The sequence below is a fragment of the Penicillium crustosum genome (assembly GCF_028827405.1).
Source record: "Penicillium crustosum strain IBT 35664 chromosome Unknown utg000002l_segment0_segment0, whole genome shotgun sequence".
Classification (NCBI taxonomy): Eukaryota; Fungi; Ascomycota; class Eurotiomycetes; order Eurotiales; family Aspergillaceae; genus Penicillium; species Penicillium crustosum.
In genome coordinates this window covers 4,282,146-4,295,746 of record NW_026623123.1, presented here as the reverse complement: position 1 = coordinate 4,295,746, position 13,601 = coordinate 4,282,146, and the positions used below count along the sequence as shown (strand labels likewise).

At 46.4% G+C, this 13,601-nt stretch overlaps 7 protein-coding genes across 7 annotated transcripts; 6 read left to right on the top strand and 1 right to left on the bottom strand.

Annotated features, from left to right (window-relative positions):
• Window positions 1-24: 24 nt before the first annotated feature.
• Window positions 25-1,407, top strand: N7487_005141 (Dor1-like family protein; the record flags this gene model as incomplete). Its single annotated transcript, XM_056872888.1, has 1 exon — window positions 25-1,407. The coding sequence occupies one exon, from the start codon at window positions 25-27 to the stop codon at window positions 1,405-1,407; it is 1,383 nt and encodes a 460-aa protein (XP_056730608.1).
• Window positions 1,408-2,295: 888 nt separating this feature from the next.
• On the top strand, window positions 2,296-3,145 carry N7487_005140 (GNAT family N-acetyltransferase; the record flags this gene model as incomplete). Its single annotated transcript, XM_056872887.1, has 2 exons — window positions 2,296-2,824; window positions 2,875-3,145. 2 exons carry the CDS (start codon window positions 2,296-2,298, stop codon window positions 3,132-3,134), a joined length of 789 nt encoding a protein of 262 aa, XP_056730607.1. The 3' UTR covers window positions 3,135-3,145.
• Window positions 3,146-4,696: 1,551 nt separating this feature from the next.
• Window positions 4,697-5,496, top strand: N7487_005139 (TNT domain-containing protein; the record flags this gene model as incomplete). The annotated part of the gene is made up of 3 exons (XM_056872886.1): window positions 4,697-4,786; window positions 4,853-4,921; window positions 4,990-5,496. 3 exons carry the CDS (start codon window positions 4,697-4,699, stop codon window positions 5,494-5,496), a joined length of 666 nt encoding a protein of 221 aa, XP_056730606.1.
• A 1,611-nt stretch (window positions 5,497-7,107) lies between these two features.
• On the top strand, window positions 7,108-7,519 carry N7487_005138 (uncharacterized protein). The gene is made up of 2 exons (XM_056872885.1): window positions 7,108-7,328; window positions 7,394-7,519. The coding sequence occupies exons 1-2, from the start codon at window positions 7,117-7,119 to the stop codon at window positions 7,503-7,505; spliced, it is 324 nt and encodes a 107-aa protein (XP_056730605.1). The 5' UTR covers window positions 7,108-7,116; the 3' UTR covers window positions 7,506-7,519.
• Window positions 7,520-8,609: 1,090 nt separating this feature from the next.
• On the top strand, window positions 8,610-9,933 carry N7487_005137 (HNH endonuclease signature motif containing protein; the record flags this gene model as incomplete). The annotated part of the gene is made up of 3 exons (XM_056872884.1): window positions 8,610-9,318; window positions 9,370-9,539; window positions 9,589-9,933. The coding sequence occupies 3 exons, from the start codon at window positions 8,610-8,612 to the stop codon at window positions 9,931-9,933; spliced, it is 1,224 nt and encodes a 407-aa protein (XP_056730604.1).
• Window positions 9,934-10,564: 631 nt separating this feature from the next.
• N7487_005136 (Phosphoesterase) lies at window positions 10,565-11,379 on the bottom strand (the record flags this gene model as incomplete). The annotated part of the gene is made up of 3 exons (XM_056872883.1): window positions 10,565-10,666; window positions 10,733-11,100; window positions 11,286-11,379. 3 exons carry the CDS (start codon window positions 11,377-11,379, stop codon window positions 10,565-10,567), a joined length of 564 nt encoding a protein of 187 aa, XP_056730603.1.
• A 672-nt stretch (window positions 11,380-12,051) lies between these two features.
• On the top strand, window positions 12,052-13,022 carry N7487_005135 (VIT1/CCC1 transporter family protein; the record flags this gene model as incomplete). Its single annotated transcript, XM_056872882.1, has 2 exons — window positions 12,052-12,407; window positions 12,494-13,022. The coding sequence occupies 2 exons, from the start codon at window positions 12,052-12,054 to the stop codon at window positions 13,020-13,022; spliced, it is 885 nt and encodes a 294-aa protein (XP_056730602.1).
• Window positions 13,023-13,601: the final 579 nt, after the last annotated feature.

The window sequence follows — 13,601 nt, the reverse complement described above, 5'->3', positions numbered from 1 at the left end:
ACTTCCGAATAGCATCAACCCGCCATGGCCGACTTGTTGGAGCTACTTGCTCCACATCTAGATCCAACTCAATCGCATGATGTAACTACTGACAAGTATCTCACTCGCCTCTCAACCTTGTCACTCGAAGCTCTCCAAACCACAGAACCCCCATCGCTCGCCCAATCCTCCCACTCAACCCTTCTGTCCCTTCAAGCCCTATCGAACCGTTCGCACCGAGCATTTGTCACCTCTGCCGATAATTTGTCCACGCTGTGTACCTCTGTCCCACAGTTGACCCGCGAGGCGCAACAGCTACGCGATGCTATCCCTAAACTCGACGAGGAGGCCGTTGGGTTCTCCACCAAATACAGTAAAATCACAGACAATGCCGCACTAGAGCGACGGAAGAAAGCGATGCAGCTCTCTCGCAATGTCGATCGATTGTCGGATATCTTGGAACTCCCAAGTCTACTGTCCAAAGCCGTCTCCGCGGCCTCGGTCAACTCCGGTACCGGTGTCTCCTCTACAACTTACTCCTCTGCACTCGACCTACATGCACATATCAAGCGACTACAAACATTATACCCCGAATCATCATTGATTCAAGATGTTGCATCCCAGGCGGAGGATGCTATGAAGGACATGACAAGTAATCTGATCACGGGGCTTCGAACCCAGAACCTGCGGCTAGCAGCTGGTATCCGAACCGTGGGTTGGCTGCGGCGAGTAGCCCCGGATCTAGATATGATTCAGAGTGATGGGGCAGTCGGGACAGGAGAAGGCGCTTTTGGGGCCATCTTCCTGGTCTGCAGACTAGCGCATTTGGTATCAACACTTGAAGCCCTGGATCCTCTCCGCGAACTCGCGGACCAAGAAACCCAACGGAGACTCGGTGGCAAGGACAAGTCAGATACGACATCGTGGTCTGGTGGTCAGCAGACTGACCGCTACCTAAAAAGATACATTGAGATTTTCCGCGAGCAGAGCTTTGCAATTGTCTCGCTATACAAGAATATTTTTAACTCTGAGCAATCTGAATCGGAGTTTGCCATCTCAGGATTACGAGGTGCAGACGCCCACTCCAAGGCCAAGTCAAAGCCAGCACACTCAGATGACCCCTTGCAACGTCTCCCTCCGGCTTTGGCTACTTTCCCCATGCACCTCGTGCAATTGCTCACAGACACAATGCGCTCCTATCTTCCTAACGTCCGAGATCGGAGTTCAAGGGAAAGTCTTCTCACCCAGCTCTTGTACTGTGCCGCAAGTCTTGGTCGCCTTGGCGGTGACTTTGGCATGATTTTGACCGAGTTGGGCGAGGAGGAAGATACTGAAGATATGGCCTACGAATGGGAGGAGGTCATGCGCAAACACCGAGCTTTGGCAGGGCGTCTAGAGCAATTGACCAGTCGGGTGCCGGTAAATTAACATTCATATACCCAAGCGGAAGTACAATGCCTCTTCGAGATGGTGATAGCACCTGGCGGAGTCTGTGTATAATAGAGCATTATGAAGCGCTCTCATTTTCTGAACCTTCTCAGCGGACTGTCTAATTGATACCACCCGCCATACAAATACATTGATATATTGCATACCTCATTTGCCTCGAATGTTTCATCTATGCTAGCAGTACTTCCTCGCCGACTTGCCTACACACAGCGATATGTGTGCTTCTGTGCTTTGCTATCTGGATTCCAGTGAATTCTTATACTCTGCTGTTCGTCTTTGCATCTTTGACATCTATTTCCTGTGGGATGTTGTCGGTCATTATCACGTTGTGGTGGCAGAGGTGGTCTTGATCAGTAGCCTTCGAACTATGCGCCGATTTTTCTTGCCCTGATCATCCCCACTGCTGTTGCTGGGGCTATCTCTCACTGTAGTTGCCACCTCCAGATAGATAAATACACAGGTATACATGGCATGTATATTCATATGTAGCGCAGTTAGTTTGTTGTGAGAGCGTGAGATCGTGGGGGCGAGAGTATTTCTGGTCATGGTTTGCATGGCATTCTGAATCACACCGTGTGGGTTCGTTCAAGATATCCTCCCACAGACTATTGGAACAACAGAGGGACAGTAACTAGCGAAGAGGTTGGAGTCATCAAATTGTCTACTCCGTGCAAGGTAGCATCGGGCTAACAGTAGCGTTGCCCACAATTGGTTAGGCCTCCAGGGTCCATTTGCCGAGTGACTCACAAAGCTATTAAGGAGCCTTGCGAAGCTAGAATGCAAACCTATATAAAGTGAACATCTGGAATCTGTACGGAGTATAAGTATTCTAATTGAGACTCTACAATTGGTCTGAGTTGTGTGAAAATGGTTGTCCACTATAACCCGCTCACTAAAGAGCCCTATCTCCAACTCCCAGCACCATGCGCAAACATCATCATCACTCCATACCGTGAACACCAGATTGAGGAGACATCTGCTGTCATGACCGAGATACTCAATGATTCACGCGTGTACTCCTGGCTAATAGGGCCACCCTACCCTTTTCTGCCTGAGCACGGCGTGGACTGGGTCAAAATGAAAATAGCCGAGAATGAAAATATCCTGTCTACTCTGCAAAAAGAATTCGAAACATCGCAAAGTCAGCAGGGCGGTGGTTCAAATGGCAAAGAGGAACCAGAGTTCTTTGATAAATGTCCTTTCATTTGCATACGCGAAGTAACAGAAAGAGATTCTGCGACCGGCGCACCGCTTCGAGATGTCATGATAGGAGACATCTCATTCACGCGGTATGCTTTCTATGAGTTGCTACCTGATAGCCCAGAGCTTGCGCTGGCACAGAAGCAAAATAACGATTTGCCTGCGGGGCACAAGGATATCGTCTGGGGTATAGGATGTATGGACACCCCAATGCAACTCGAGCTCAATTGCTAACAGTGTTGACAGACTATCTTTCTCCCACTCAACACAGCCGAGGAGTCATGAGTGTTGCTGTTCGAACTCTCATTCAAGACTGGGGTATCCCTCGGATGAACCTTCATCTTCTTAAAAGCAGCTTTTTTGTTGGGAATACAGGGAGCTCGAGAGTACTTGAGAAGAACAACTTTGTGGAGATTGGTACATTCAAGGACTGGACTCCGGCAAGCCCAAACAAAGGACGAGGGAAGATGTCGATTGTTGTGGTGGAGTGGAAGGGGCTTTTGTAGATACTATCAAGCAATATCGGAACTTAGAATGCGTTGTTCAAGGCTCACCTCAGTTGTGCCATATTATAATTGTCGGGTTATACTCTGTACCAATTACAGAGTAATGGGACTAATGAAAAGTCGCCAAGTATTGCAAACTCAATAAATATGCATGGAGTTCGATGATCTTGCCGATCTCAATATCACGCAGCCAACCTCCCTATATCAGTGGAGAAACCAAGTGGTTCTATAGCGGATCTATTTCTTTCCGATGGAAGTACACACTCCGTGCTCCATATTTGTTGTATGGTACAATTCAGGGACAGAACACGGGAGAGAAGGGGCATTCATCGCAATCAATCCTGCACATGTAGGCCAGTTGACGTATCCAGTTGATGCATAAATGATCACATCGGTTAGCGTTAAGGTACTTGAGAGCAAATAGTGACCAAACCTGTAGGGCTTAAAAGCTAAATCTATTCCCTGGAGATTTGCAATTGGTCACGCAACTATCCGATCTCAGCTCTCGGCTTTTGTGAAGGAAATCATCTTCTGCAAGCCTGCCAAAGTGTGGGTCTCGAATATCATGGCCGAACAAATTCATACTTATGCCCTATCACCTGCATGTGTGATGCATAATTGATTGCTTTATATTACTCATTTACTCCTCTAGCTTCATCTTCGCCCGGATTGAGATGAAATTCAAATAAGGAGAAGTGAAATAATACGAATCAATGATTGCTGACAAGGGAATCACAAATTGCCGGGTTGGTAAAATGTGTATTATAATAACACGAGCCAGGAGGTTTTCTTGGCTGTCGGGAAGATTATTGAGCAAATCGATACTCCGTATGGAGTACTAGGTGCGAAGTATGGGGTACAGGGTACGAGGTTGTTTCTCATTTTCCTAAATAGGAAGTTATGCGGATCTGCCTGCATCTGCCTGCATATTTCTGTGGCTGATACGAGCTCAGCTCACACAGCTGACTTCTTCAGGTGCCCCATATTTCTCGTGTTGTTTGAATTGAATTAATTAAAATGGGCTATCCAATAAGCAATGATTGGAGTCAATTGTGTCTAGAGCATTCCGAGCTCAAATTGTCAATAAATACGACGTTTCATCACGTATCATTCACCTCCATCTTACTCAGGACCCTACGGTACCCCGTTAGGGTAATGGTAAGGGTATTCAGATGAGTTGTGCGAGGGATGGAGATGGATTGCGAAACTTTCAACACATTGTAGGCCATTCCATTCGACTCTGTACTACCCTGGGAGTATGATACGTTGAAGTTTCAGAAATGCCAGCCTAAAAATTGGGTAATGATACCCGGCCAGAGTAGCAAGGGGAAAAATACCGCCGATTGGAATGGAGCGAGCTCAAAGAGGCGCGTGGCTAACCCTATCAAGGGAAACAACCGGCCCTGTTTGCATAGCTTAGGTGCATGATTTGAATAGCGCTGTAGATCGCGAGATCTGAAGGTCAATCCTCCTTGGCATTTTGAAGTATATTAATCAGTCCGTGTCCTTTTTTCAGTCAGCACACAGGCATAGTTTATCAGGACATTTTTTTCCCATTCACCATGCATTTTTCAACTATAAGTGTGCTTCTTTCAGTTGCTCTAGCAGAAGCCGCGCCCTTCGTCACTCCTATCGGACATAAGACAAATAAGGTTAGCCCTAATACCCCATGTTTCGACTCCCCAGAGTTTAGAACATTCGATTCTCATACTTCTTAGGAGCCAGATTACCCAGAAAGATGCTATCCCGACCCCTGTAAAGGGGTGACCTACGTGAACTCTACTGCTGTTTGCGGTGACCCACGACTTGGTCCCAAGGACCTTCCTGCCTTTTCCCTCTCTCCAATGAGCTCGAGACATACTCCCGCTTCGGCGAGCTCTGTCCATTCGAGTTCCTAGAGAAATGGACCGTGAACGCTTCCGACCCAACGGCTTATTGGATCTATCCAGACTTCGACGGATTCGCCACAACATCCGAGAACGTGTCGATTCTAGGGAATATCACACTCAACGTGGGCCAGAAACTTGATAGGTTTGGATCTGAATATGGAAAGTTCCTAGCACCTCTTGGAGCCCCATATATTGAGCGATCCCTGCCACCATCCAATCTTTTCGCACCACCCGACAGCAACTTCCCATACAACTACCATGTGTACGAGGTGACCAAGGCATTTGATATTCTCCTGGGACCCATTGCGGGTTGGTTTGAGCAACCCGGATTTGGATCGCAGCTTTTGGCCCAGTCCAGTGTGCTAGATTTGTTGGAAGGGGGATTCTTGAAAAGACTGGAATTGAAAGACTATGATGAAGCCGATGAATTCTCTGCGGGTTATCAACCTGCTCCCGAGAAAACTTCCACCTAAGTACGTCTCAGGCATGGAATGGACAAGATGGAGGGTTATTTTCAGGACATCAAGTTCTCTTTCTCGCAGTATATGCTAGTTATAATTCCTTTTAATAACAAAATGCAATGTCACTAATAGCTTTTGAGAATTCATGCCTTATAACTATATGAAGAAAACGGAACCAGGCGAAAGCTCTAGCGTTCTAGAAGTACGTGGGCAGAAATCATGTACGAAAAAAACCCCATAAAAAACCATGGTACTTAGCTTTATCAAGCGCATAATAGCAATACAAGATTAGGATAAAATGTTTAGATATAATGGAAAGGCTTTCGAATATATTCCAATCGCCTAGCTCCTAATCTCATATCGGAATGGCATTACTGACTTTCCGATTTACTTTGACAGGGAATCCCAGCATGCTATTACTTGTTAGTCTGTATATCAAGCAGTAGCAGGGCAGCAAGACATACTCCTTTCCGGCTTGAGTGCAACCACAACCACAGAAGATCGATAGGGGATAGCAGAAGACCTAAAAAAAAAGTTGTCATGAGCCTGGAGTAAAGCAAGAGAGTCTTCATGCTGTCACCCAGGAAGATATTATATATACTTACTGCTGTTACAATAGTAGAGAGAAACCCTGTTCATTTCGTCAGGCATGGGCTCATTTCCCAGCGATTCAGACTACAAAAAACCGAACTTACCAAGTGTCGGGCCAACCACCTTGCAGTTACATGGGTTCTGATCAGTGCCACATTGGAAGCAGATAGGGAAGATCGGAAAGAAAGGGACGTCACACATCGTGTCGAATTTGGCTGAGCTGCTGGGGTTTGAACTAAAATATGTAGAGAAATGTCCCAGACAGATTATCTCGAAGAAAGAAGCTTCCCCGGACGGGATATTCACCGCCCAGTTACGTTGTAGTCGTGAGTTTGGGATTCTATCATGATGACGCAGATGAGATCAAGATTCATCGATCATCCTGTTTTAGGTAGTAGTGGAAAACTTTAGTTCATGTTGGGGTAATAGAAATGATCTTCATAGTGAGAACAAAGATAACAAGATTGTTATACAACATACATACATACATACACCTAGGTACGTTATACATATGTTGTATATTAAAACAATCTGATTAACTAAATCTGGTTAACTAGATCTGATTTTGGGCTAAAATTAACCTCAAAAATGCCACCAGGATCGGGCCGGGGCCTCCCGATAATAAAATTGACTCAGCAAGTGGTCAAGCCCTCCAGGGCTGGGGCTTGGAAGCCACATTCAGACTCAGCCACGATGCGTGTCATTTCCCCTCGAATCAAACGTCACTTTCGACTTTAAATTACCCATTAAAAACACAAAGAGGTCTCAAACCCCCCAGGTCTCAGGTTCACATATTCAGCCTTACCCCCCGCTGGAATTTCAACATTCCTGTTGTGCAAGAAATATCCAGGTCCACTCCAGGCAGCAACTATTTACAACAAGACACTTATTCTTGGCATATAGTCCATTGCTTTTTTGTCAGCCCCGTTTTCTTCCCCTGATTCTACCTTAATAGTCGGATCTTCGCCTCATCTTCCCCAAATTTGAAAATCTCGACTCACTAGACACCACCCTCCGATACCCCGATAAAGAAACCCCACCATGGGCGCCCGCAATCTCCTGCCCCTCATCCTGCTCCTCGTCTTTGTTGGTATCGTTGCCGCGGTCGGATTCATCGTCTACAGCATCGTACAGGATGTAGGCAGAAACACGCGCGAAAAGATGGAGCGCAAGAATATTGCCTTTACCAGGGACGGCATGAAAGTGCAAGTGAAGGAGGTCAAAGACGAGGCCTACAAGGACCGGACTCAGAGGTGTGTTTTTTTTCCCGCCCTAACTTGTTAGCGCCGACTGACCCGATGTTTTCCCCATAACTTAGCGTCCTCTACAACATGTGGAACCACACTTCCTTCCCCGCTTACAAGAGCCGACTGTGGGATATGGCTGGCGCGTCTTCGTCGGAGCAGAAGGATGCCGAGAAACGCAAGTAGTATGTCGGACCTGCATCCTTTTTTGATTATCATTCTGGTTCGACGGTCCTGACTCGTTCTGCCTCAGGCTTTGCAATGAACACATCACCGCTTGTGGTTTACACTGGACATATTTTATGCCTGTGTCCTCATTTCATATCACGTTCCATCGCATGTCCTAGTCCCTGGCAAAGGGCTGGTCCCCAAAACTGCGTTCACTCCTGCTTCGGATCTTCTTTGATATTTTCACATTCTTGTTTATACCTATTTTTTTATTGTCTCGGCAAAGGCTTTATATGAATGACGGCCATCCATTTCAAACCTGCGACCACTATGCGTCGTACATTCCAAATTCTGTTTCGTCAATCGACCCCGGAGCTCTAAACTCGACTCTGCTTTGAGATCGCGTCTGGTTTAAACGTTTAGTGTACTACATACCGATAAATCATGATTTGAGTTGCTGTTAATGACCAGATTGGATTCTCATGGCCCACTAGATAGTGCAGTAGGCATCGTTTCAATCCGTCGAACTGATATCGGGAGATCCGCATTTCTAGCCATGGACGAGACTGTCCATTGCATTGTCTTGCACGCACTTGATATTATTTTTAGTAACCGAGCTGACACTTGGATGGATATAGGGAGTGATTGACTTTATACGTAAATCCATCGACGATGTCCACTGCCACATCCCGAGGTCCTCACCAAGAACTCGTAATTTATAAAATATTCAAAATGAATAGATCTCTTTGATTTAATGCGTTATCCTTTAGTACAGATTAACTATAAGAACTAGAAGTTATCTTTATGTAAAACCTAAATAAAGCTATTAAACATAGCGTAATTTAAAAGTCAGGTTTTTGGCTATGTTTGCACTTTTTACAGTCCCATGGGAGAGTCCCGCCCAGGAACCCGACATTTGGCGGCTCTGCCATGTCAAATCTGAATTGGGCTTAGTTGCTTTTCTTTTACTCCAGCTTGGCACCCTCTATCAGTCTGTCACCTTTCTTCACGTTTCCTTCATTCCTTTTCATCACTGGCATCAAGTCTGTCTTGCCTTTCATCGTCACCTCTTCTTCCAGTTTGATCAGCCCTTCGTTTTCTTGTCTGCATCATACCGCCAGCATGTCAACCTTGAACAAGCCTGCTGAGCCCCCCATGATCCCCGAAAGAATATTGTCTCTCATGGCGCCTTCTCGTCAGTCAGCGCTACGGACTCACAAGCAAAGGTCTGTGAGTGCAGCATCCCGCCTTTCTAAGATGTCAGTTGGGTCGACAACATCCGATATTCTTGACATGAAACTCGCGGCAATGGAAAGTGAACTTGAGTACATGCGATGTGTCCGAGACGGCCTCAATGAAGCAAGACAGACTGAAAAGATCTCCCACGACGCCTTTCAGCGAGAAATCCAACCTTTCTTGAAGTCCTTCCGTTCGTCGTCATCAGCCATTCAATTGCTGAAGGCACAACGTCCATTGATTATCGAAGACATTAATGAAGAAGTTTCAGCGAAACGTCAGAGGATTGAAGGACCGGTTGACCAAAGCCTGCTCGAGCATGCTTACCGCGACGCTATAATCTCCCGTGTGCTGGGTGCAAGTGCAAAACAGAAGGGTCCCAAGTTTGATCAATCTGCGTTCAAGAAGGAGGTTTATGCATACTACGGTATCAATGAGCATTGTCACCCTGGCTTTGGGTGGTGTCATGTGTTGGGCACTGTACTTCCCCAAAATAATATCAAAGCTGCCCATCTTGTACCCAAATCTATGACATCCAAGGAAGTTTCCCACCTATTCGGAGTCAGTGCTGGAGTTCTTGATGACCCCCGCAATGGTAAGAATGTTCTCGTTGTGGCCAAGGAAATGACTGACTTATACAAATTAGGCATCACACTGGCAGACAATATTGAGCTACTTTTCGACCAAGGTACCATCGCGATTGTACCTATGCCTGGCCCAATGGAAAGTCCAACTCAATGGAGGTGTGTTGTCTTGGACGATTCAAAGAAGGAGAACATCATCGGTACCTTGGGTGGATCCTATATGAAACTGAAGGTCAGTATTGCAAAAGCTAGAGTTGAATATTATATTAATGATGTAATAGGATATTGACAACAAGGCATTGACGTTCGTTTCCGACAACCGTCCTCGCCGACGGTATTTGTACTTCTGTTTTATTATTGCGTATCTGAATGCAAAGAGCCGAGGAGCCAGTGACGCCGTTGCGAAAAAGGTTGAAGCCACGCGTTTTTGGCCCTCCGCCGGTGAGTACCTTAATCGGTCAACACTGGTTACATTAGACCGTTGTGTTTCAGGATCGGAACTCCCTAAATCCCTTGTTCAAGACCAGACATTTGACTCCGGTGATACTTCCACTCGTGACGCTGACGCTGGAACTGTGCTTGGAGCTGATGTTCGTGACGCAATTCTTGCCATGGGGAATCTCTAAATCATTGCTATGCTGCAGCCCTGGAGGACAAGCCACGGATGAGTCAAATTTGCTTTTTTCTTTTCTTTATTTTTACTTTCGCTTTTGCTTTTGTTCAGCAGCGACTATGATTATTGTATTCTTATTTCTCTATGGATGGATGTTTTCACTCCCTGTCAAAGGTTACTTCTAGAAATGTCGTTTTCACCGTGTAGCCTTTTTGTAGCCTGTATTAACGTCATCCTCGATTATTACTAAGCAATATAGTCATTATCACAACAAGCCCCCGCCATTGATCCAGCTGATAGACCCAGCTGTTTGATTTCGGCGACTGAAATGGCAATTGAATCAATAGCTGGTATCAAAACGGCCAGAATTTCCGCAATCACATGGGCGAAATCACTAAGTAGGGGCTTGGTTCAACCCCGCAATATGGTCTCACGAGTAAACCGGGCGAAAAGGGAGGGGACTTGAATTCAGCTGAAAGGGAGCCATTTTTGACCTCAAAAGCAGTCATTTTCGGCGTCAATTCCACGGGTCCTCATATTCTATTTGTAAAAGAACAAACTTATCTCACATTCTTCCAGTTGATATTTTTCTTACTGAGCGATTCAAAGATCGAGACTGCACAAGTAGCCCCAGTCATATTGTTCTAAAACCCAGCAGACTGATCAGTGTTATCGATAAAACCACAGGACGAACCCGAAGTTGCGAATTGGCGGTTGGGGTTAGTGGGACCCGGGTGCTCGGCGAACTACAAAGTAGGGTCAACAGTCAGTTATCTGCAATATAGTCAAGTTGAGACCAAAGGATGACCCACATATGAATCAAAGAAGGCGCAATTGTTTGCCAGCTCCACCAGAGTGGCGCTCTTCTTTTGGTTCAAGGGCTTGATCACGAATGACGAATCTCCAGGGGTAGCATTGTGCCTCTCCGATTGGCGCTCGATAAAACCACCCATGTTGGGGACATCTTCATTTGTCGGGTTCCACTGGCGGAAGATTTCGTAGGTGACTCCACCAAAGTTGTGGTCCGGGTGTTCTAGTGGCACTTCGGTTGCATACGGCTCGGCGCAGATTGTTAGTGGCTCCCCGTGGACTGTCCAATTGGGGTTTGTGTAGTCATTGCAATAGGTGAGATTGCGCAAATTGTCAATTTCAGTATGTAAATCCCAATAGCCGGGGATGACTGGCCAGAGCCATCAGAATAGCGAAGCCTCAGTGGAGAACCATAGTTACTATTACTCAATGCGAGACTATAAGACCCTTCGTAAACATGTGGTAAAAGAGAAAGAGTATAGAAGAAGTGAAAAAAAAATATGTTTATAACTATCTTCTTGCCATCTCTAATCTTCTACAGATAGATACCTGTACCATGGACACCTGCGGCCTGCCACAGAGTGCCTTGGAGGTGAAGGTCATGCTCAACAGGGTATGACTGTATCAGTGCTCCTCGCGGATTCAACATCCACACAGCAATAAAACTTATCACCGAACTGGGTATCTAGGTAATACAACCCTTGTTTATTTGGATTAAGATGACGCCCAAGAGGAACCGTGATGTGATATACCTGGTAAGTCATGTTAGAGAAAACAGAAGTACCCACAGCCCACGTGGAGGCTGTTAGAGAATCCTTTCTAGACGAATGTGACCAAATCTAAGCGAAATTGGGACTAAAATGTCTAGCAAATATTCCTCGAGGTTAATCCCTCTTAGGGCAATGGATATACGGCGTAGTTTATATTGGCACGTGAGCCGTGCGGAGTCCGTGGACAAAGACTCTGGATTAGAAATAACAATTTCTGATTGGTCTCCGACTTCAAGTTAAGCTGCGGGAGTCCCTCTCAGAGACCCACATAGACCCACACTGAAGCTGACCCTCCTCGAATCAGCATTGCACGTGCCCTGTCGCCAAGCACGTTGTCTTCTTGGGTCACTCGATAGGCTGTTGAGCAGTGGGACCTGATCACTTTCTTTATCAATATGTAAGGATGTAGGCATGGGAAGAACTCATGACCGCACCGCGTGCTCTAACTGGCTAATCTCGCATCCCTAGTTTTCACTTAAACATTCCCAAAGTCCCCATTCAAGGGATACTGCAAGGTTTCATTTCAGTCCTCAATCCCTCCGATCTCACTTATGTCAATCGATTCCTTGACCGGCCTGATGTCGAGTTATATGCCCCTCTCCGATCGCAGTCCTTCTTCGGAGGATGAAAAGGACGTTCGTTCTCAACTTCGACCGGATGTCGAGGCTGGGAAAAACACAAACAGTCACAATGACTCGGAGCGAAAGTCTTCCCGCTTCATTGACGGTCGCACCGTGTCCGATGCCATCATCGGTCTTTCCGACGGCATGACTGTGCCTTTCGCCCTAACTGCTGGACTATCTGCATTGGGTGATACCAAAATCGTTGTTTTCGGTGGACTCGCAGAACTCATCGCAGGAGCTATATCGATGGGACTCGGTGGGTATCTAGGTGCTAAAAGCGAGGAGTAAGTCTACCTAGATCCTGGATCCTACTACTCATGAAATTCCGCTAGAAGAGATCCTAGAGGTTCGATAACTGACATGTTTGTAGGGAGTCATATAAAGCCACATTAAAAGAGACTCGAACACAGACTATGACGGACCCCGCATCTGTGTCTGACACCATCTCCGACATTTTCGAGCCCTACGAGTTGCCTTTTGAACTGGTCGCACAACTCAAAAATCATCTATCTAACTCTCCTATGCTTCCATCTTTCCTCATGAACTTCCACCACACTCTGCCCGAACCCTCAGGCTCACGAGCTATCATTTGTGCTTTCACAATCGCCCTAGGGTACTTTGTCGGTGGATTTATTCCTCTCATACCATACTTTTTCGTTGGACCCCATGAAGCCTTCGTCGCCCTACGGTGGTCCATTGCTACCATGGTCATTGCGCTGTTTATCTTCGGATATGTAAAGACGTGCTTTGTCAGTGGCTGGCGTGGTCGTCGGAATATCCGCAAGGGTGTCATTGGAGGTATACAAATGGTACTGGTTGGCGGTATCGCCGCTGGTTCTGCAATGGGGCTGGTGAAGGGCTTCCAGATGCTGGCTGATGCCCATGAAGACCACCATTAGCATGACTGAATGGCCACTGAGGCCTCTTTACTTTTCACGGTGTTGGCGCTGGGCAGCTTTTTAATTTTCTCGGTTTATGGCGATACATCGGATGGCGTCTGGGTTTACTTCTTGATTTGCGAACTGCAAACTAAAATCGAATCAGGGATTTGATTCGCCTATCTAATGGCTGCTTTCCTCTCAGTCAAAGATTCTAGCAACAATACAGCGGTTATTAAAGCAGAGATATTGTTTCACTACGAGATCGTTAGTCCTAAGATCACCAAAATGCCTCCCTGCATAACACAAAGGTTATCAACCATCAGAAAGCAGAGCTTCGCATATATTTCTGCTATGGTGGCATGCCGAAAAAGCCAAGTCGCTGAGCCCTTTTGCGGTGGCTATGCCTTTGGACAAGGCGCATTCATCAACGTGACACTCTTCGGCGCCTTCTCCACGTACTCCCCCAAGCGCCTTTGCATAATCAACTACATAACAGGTGGTCAATCAGGCATAACAAGGCATAATATATACTGCAGCAATAATTATAGACTCGGTCTAGTGGCTCCTACGATTCCGACTTCTTCGGGTACCTGATGC

Coding starts and splice junctions, on each gene's coding strand:
- N7487_005138 (XM_056872885.1), top strand. CDS start 7,117: ATGGGCGCCCGCAATCTCCTGCCCCTCATCCTGCTCCTCGTCTTTGTT. Junction 7,329..7,393: donor TACAAGGACCGGACTCAGAG/GTGTGTTTTTTT, acceptor CCCATAACTTAG/CGTCCTCTACAACATGTGGA.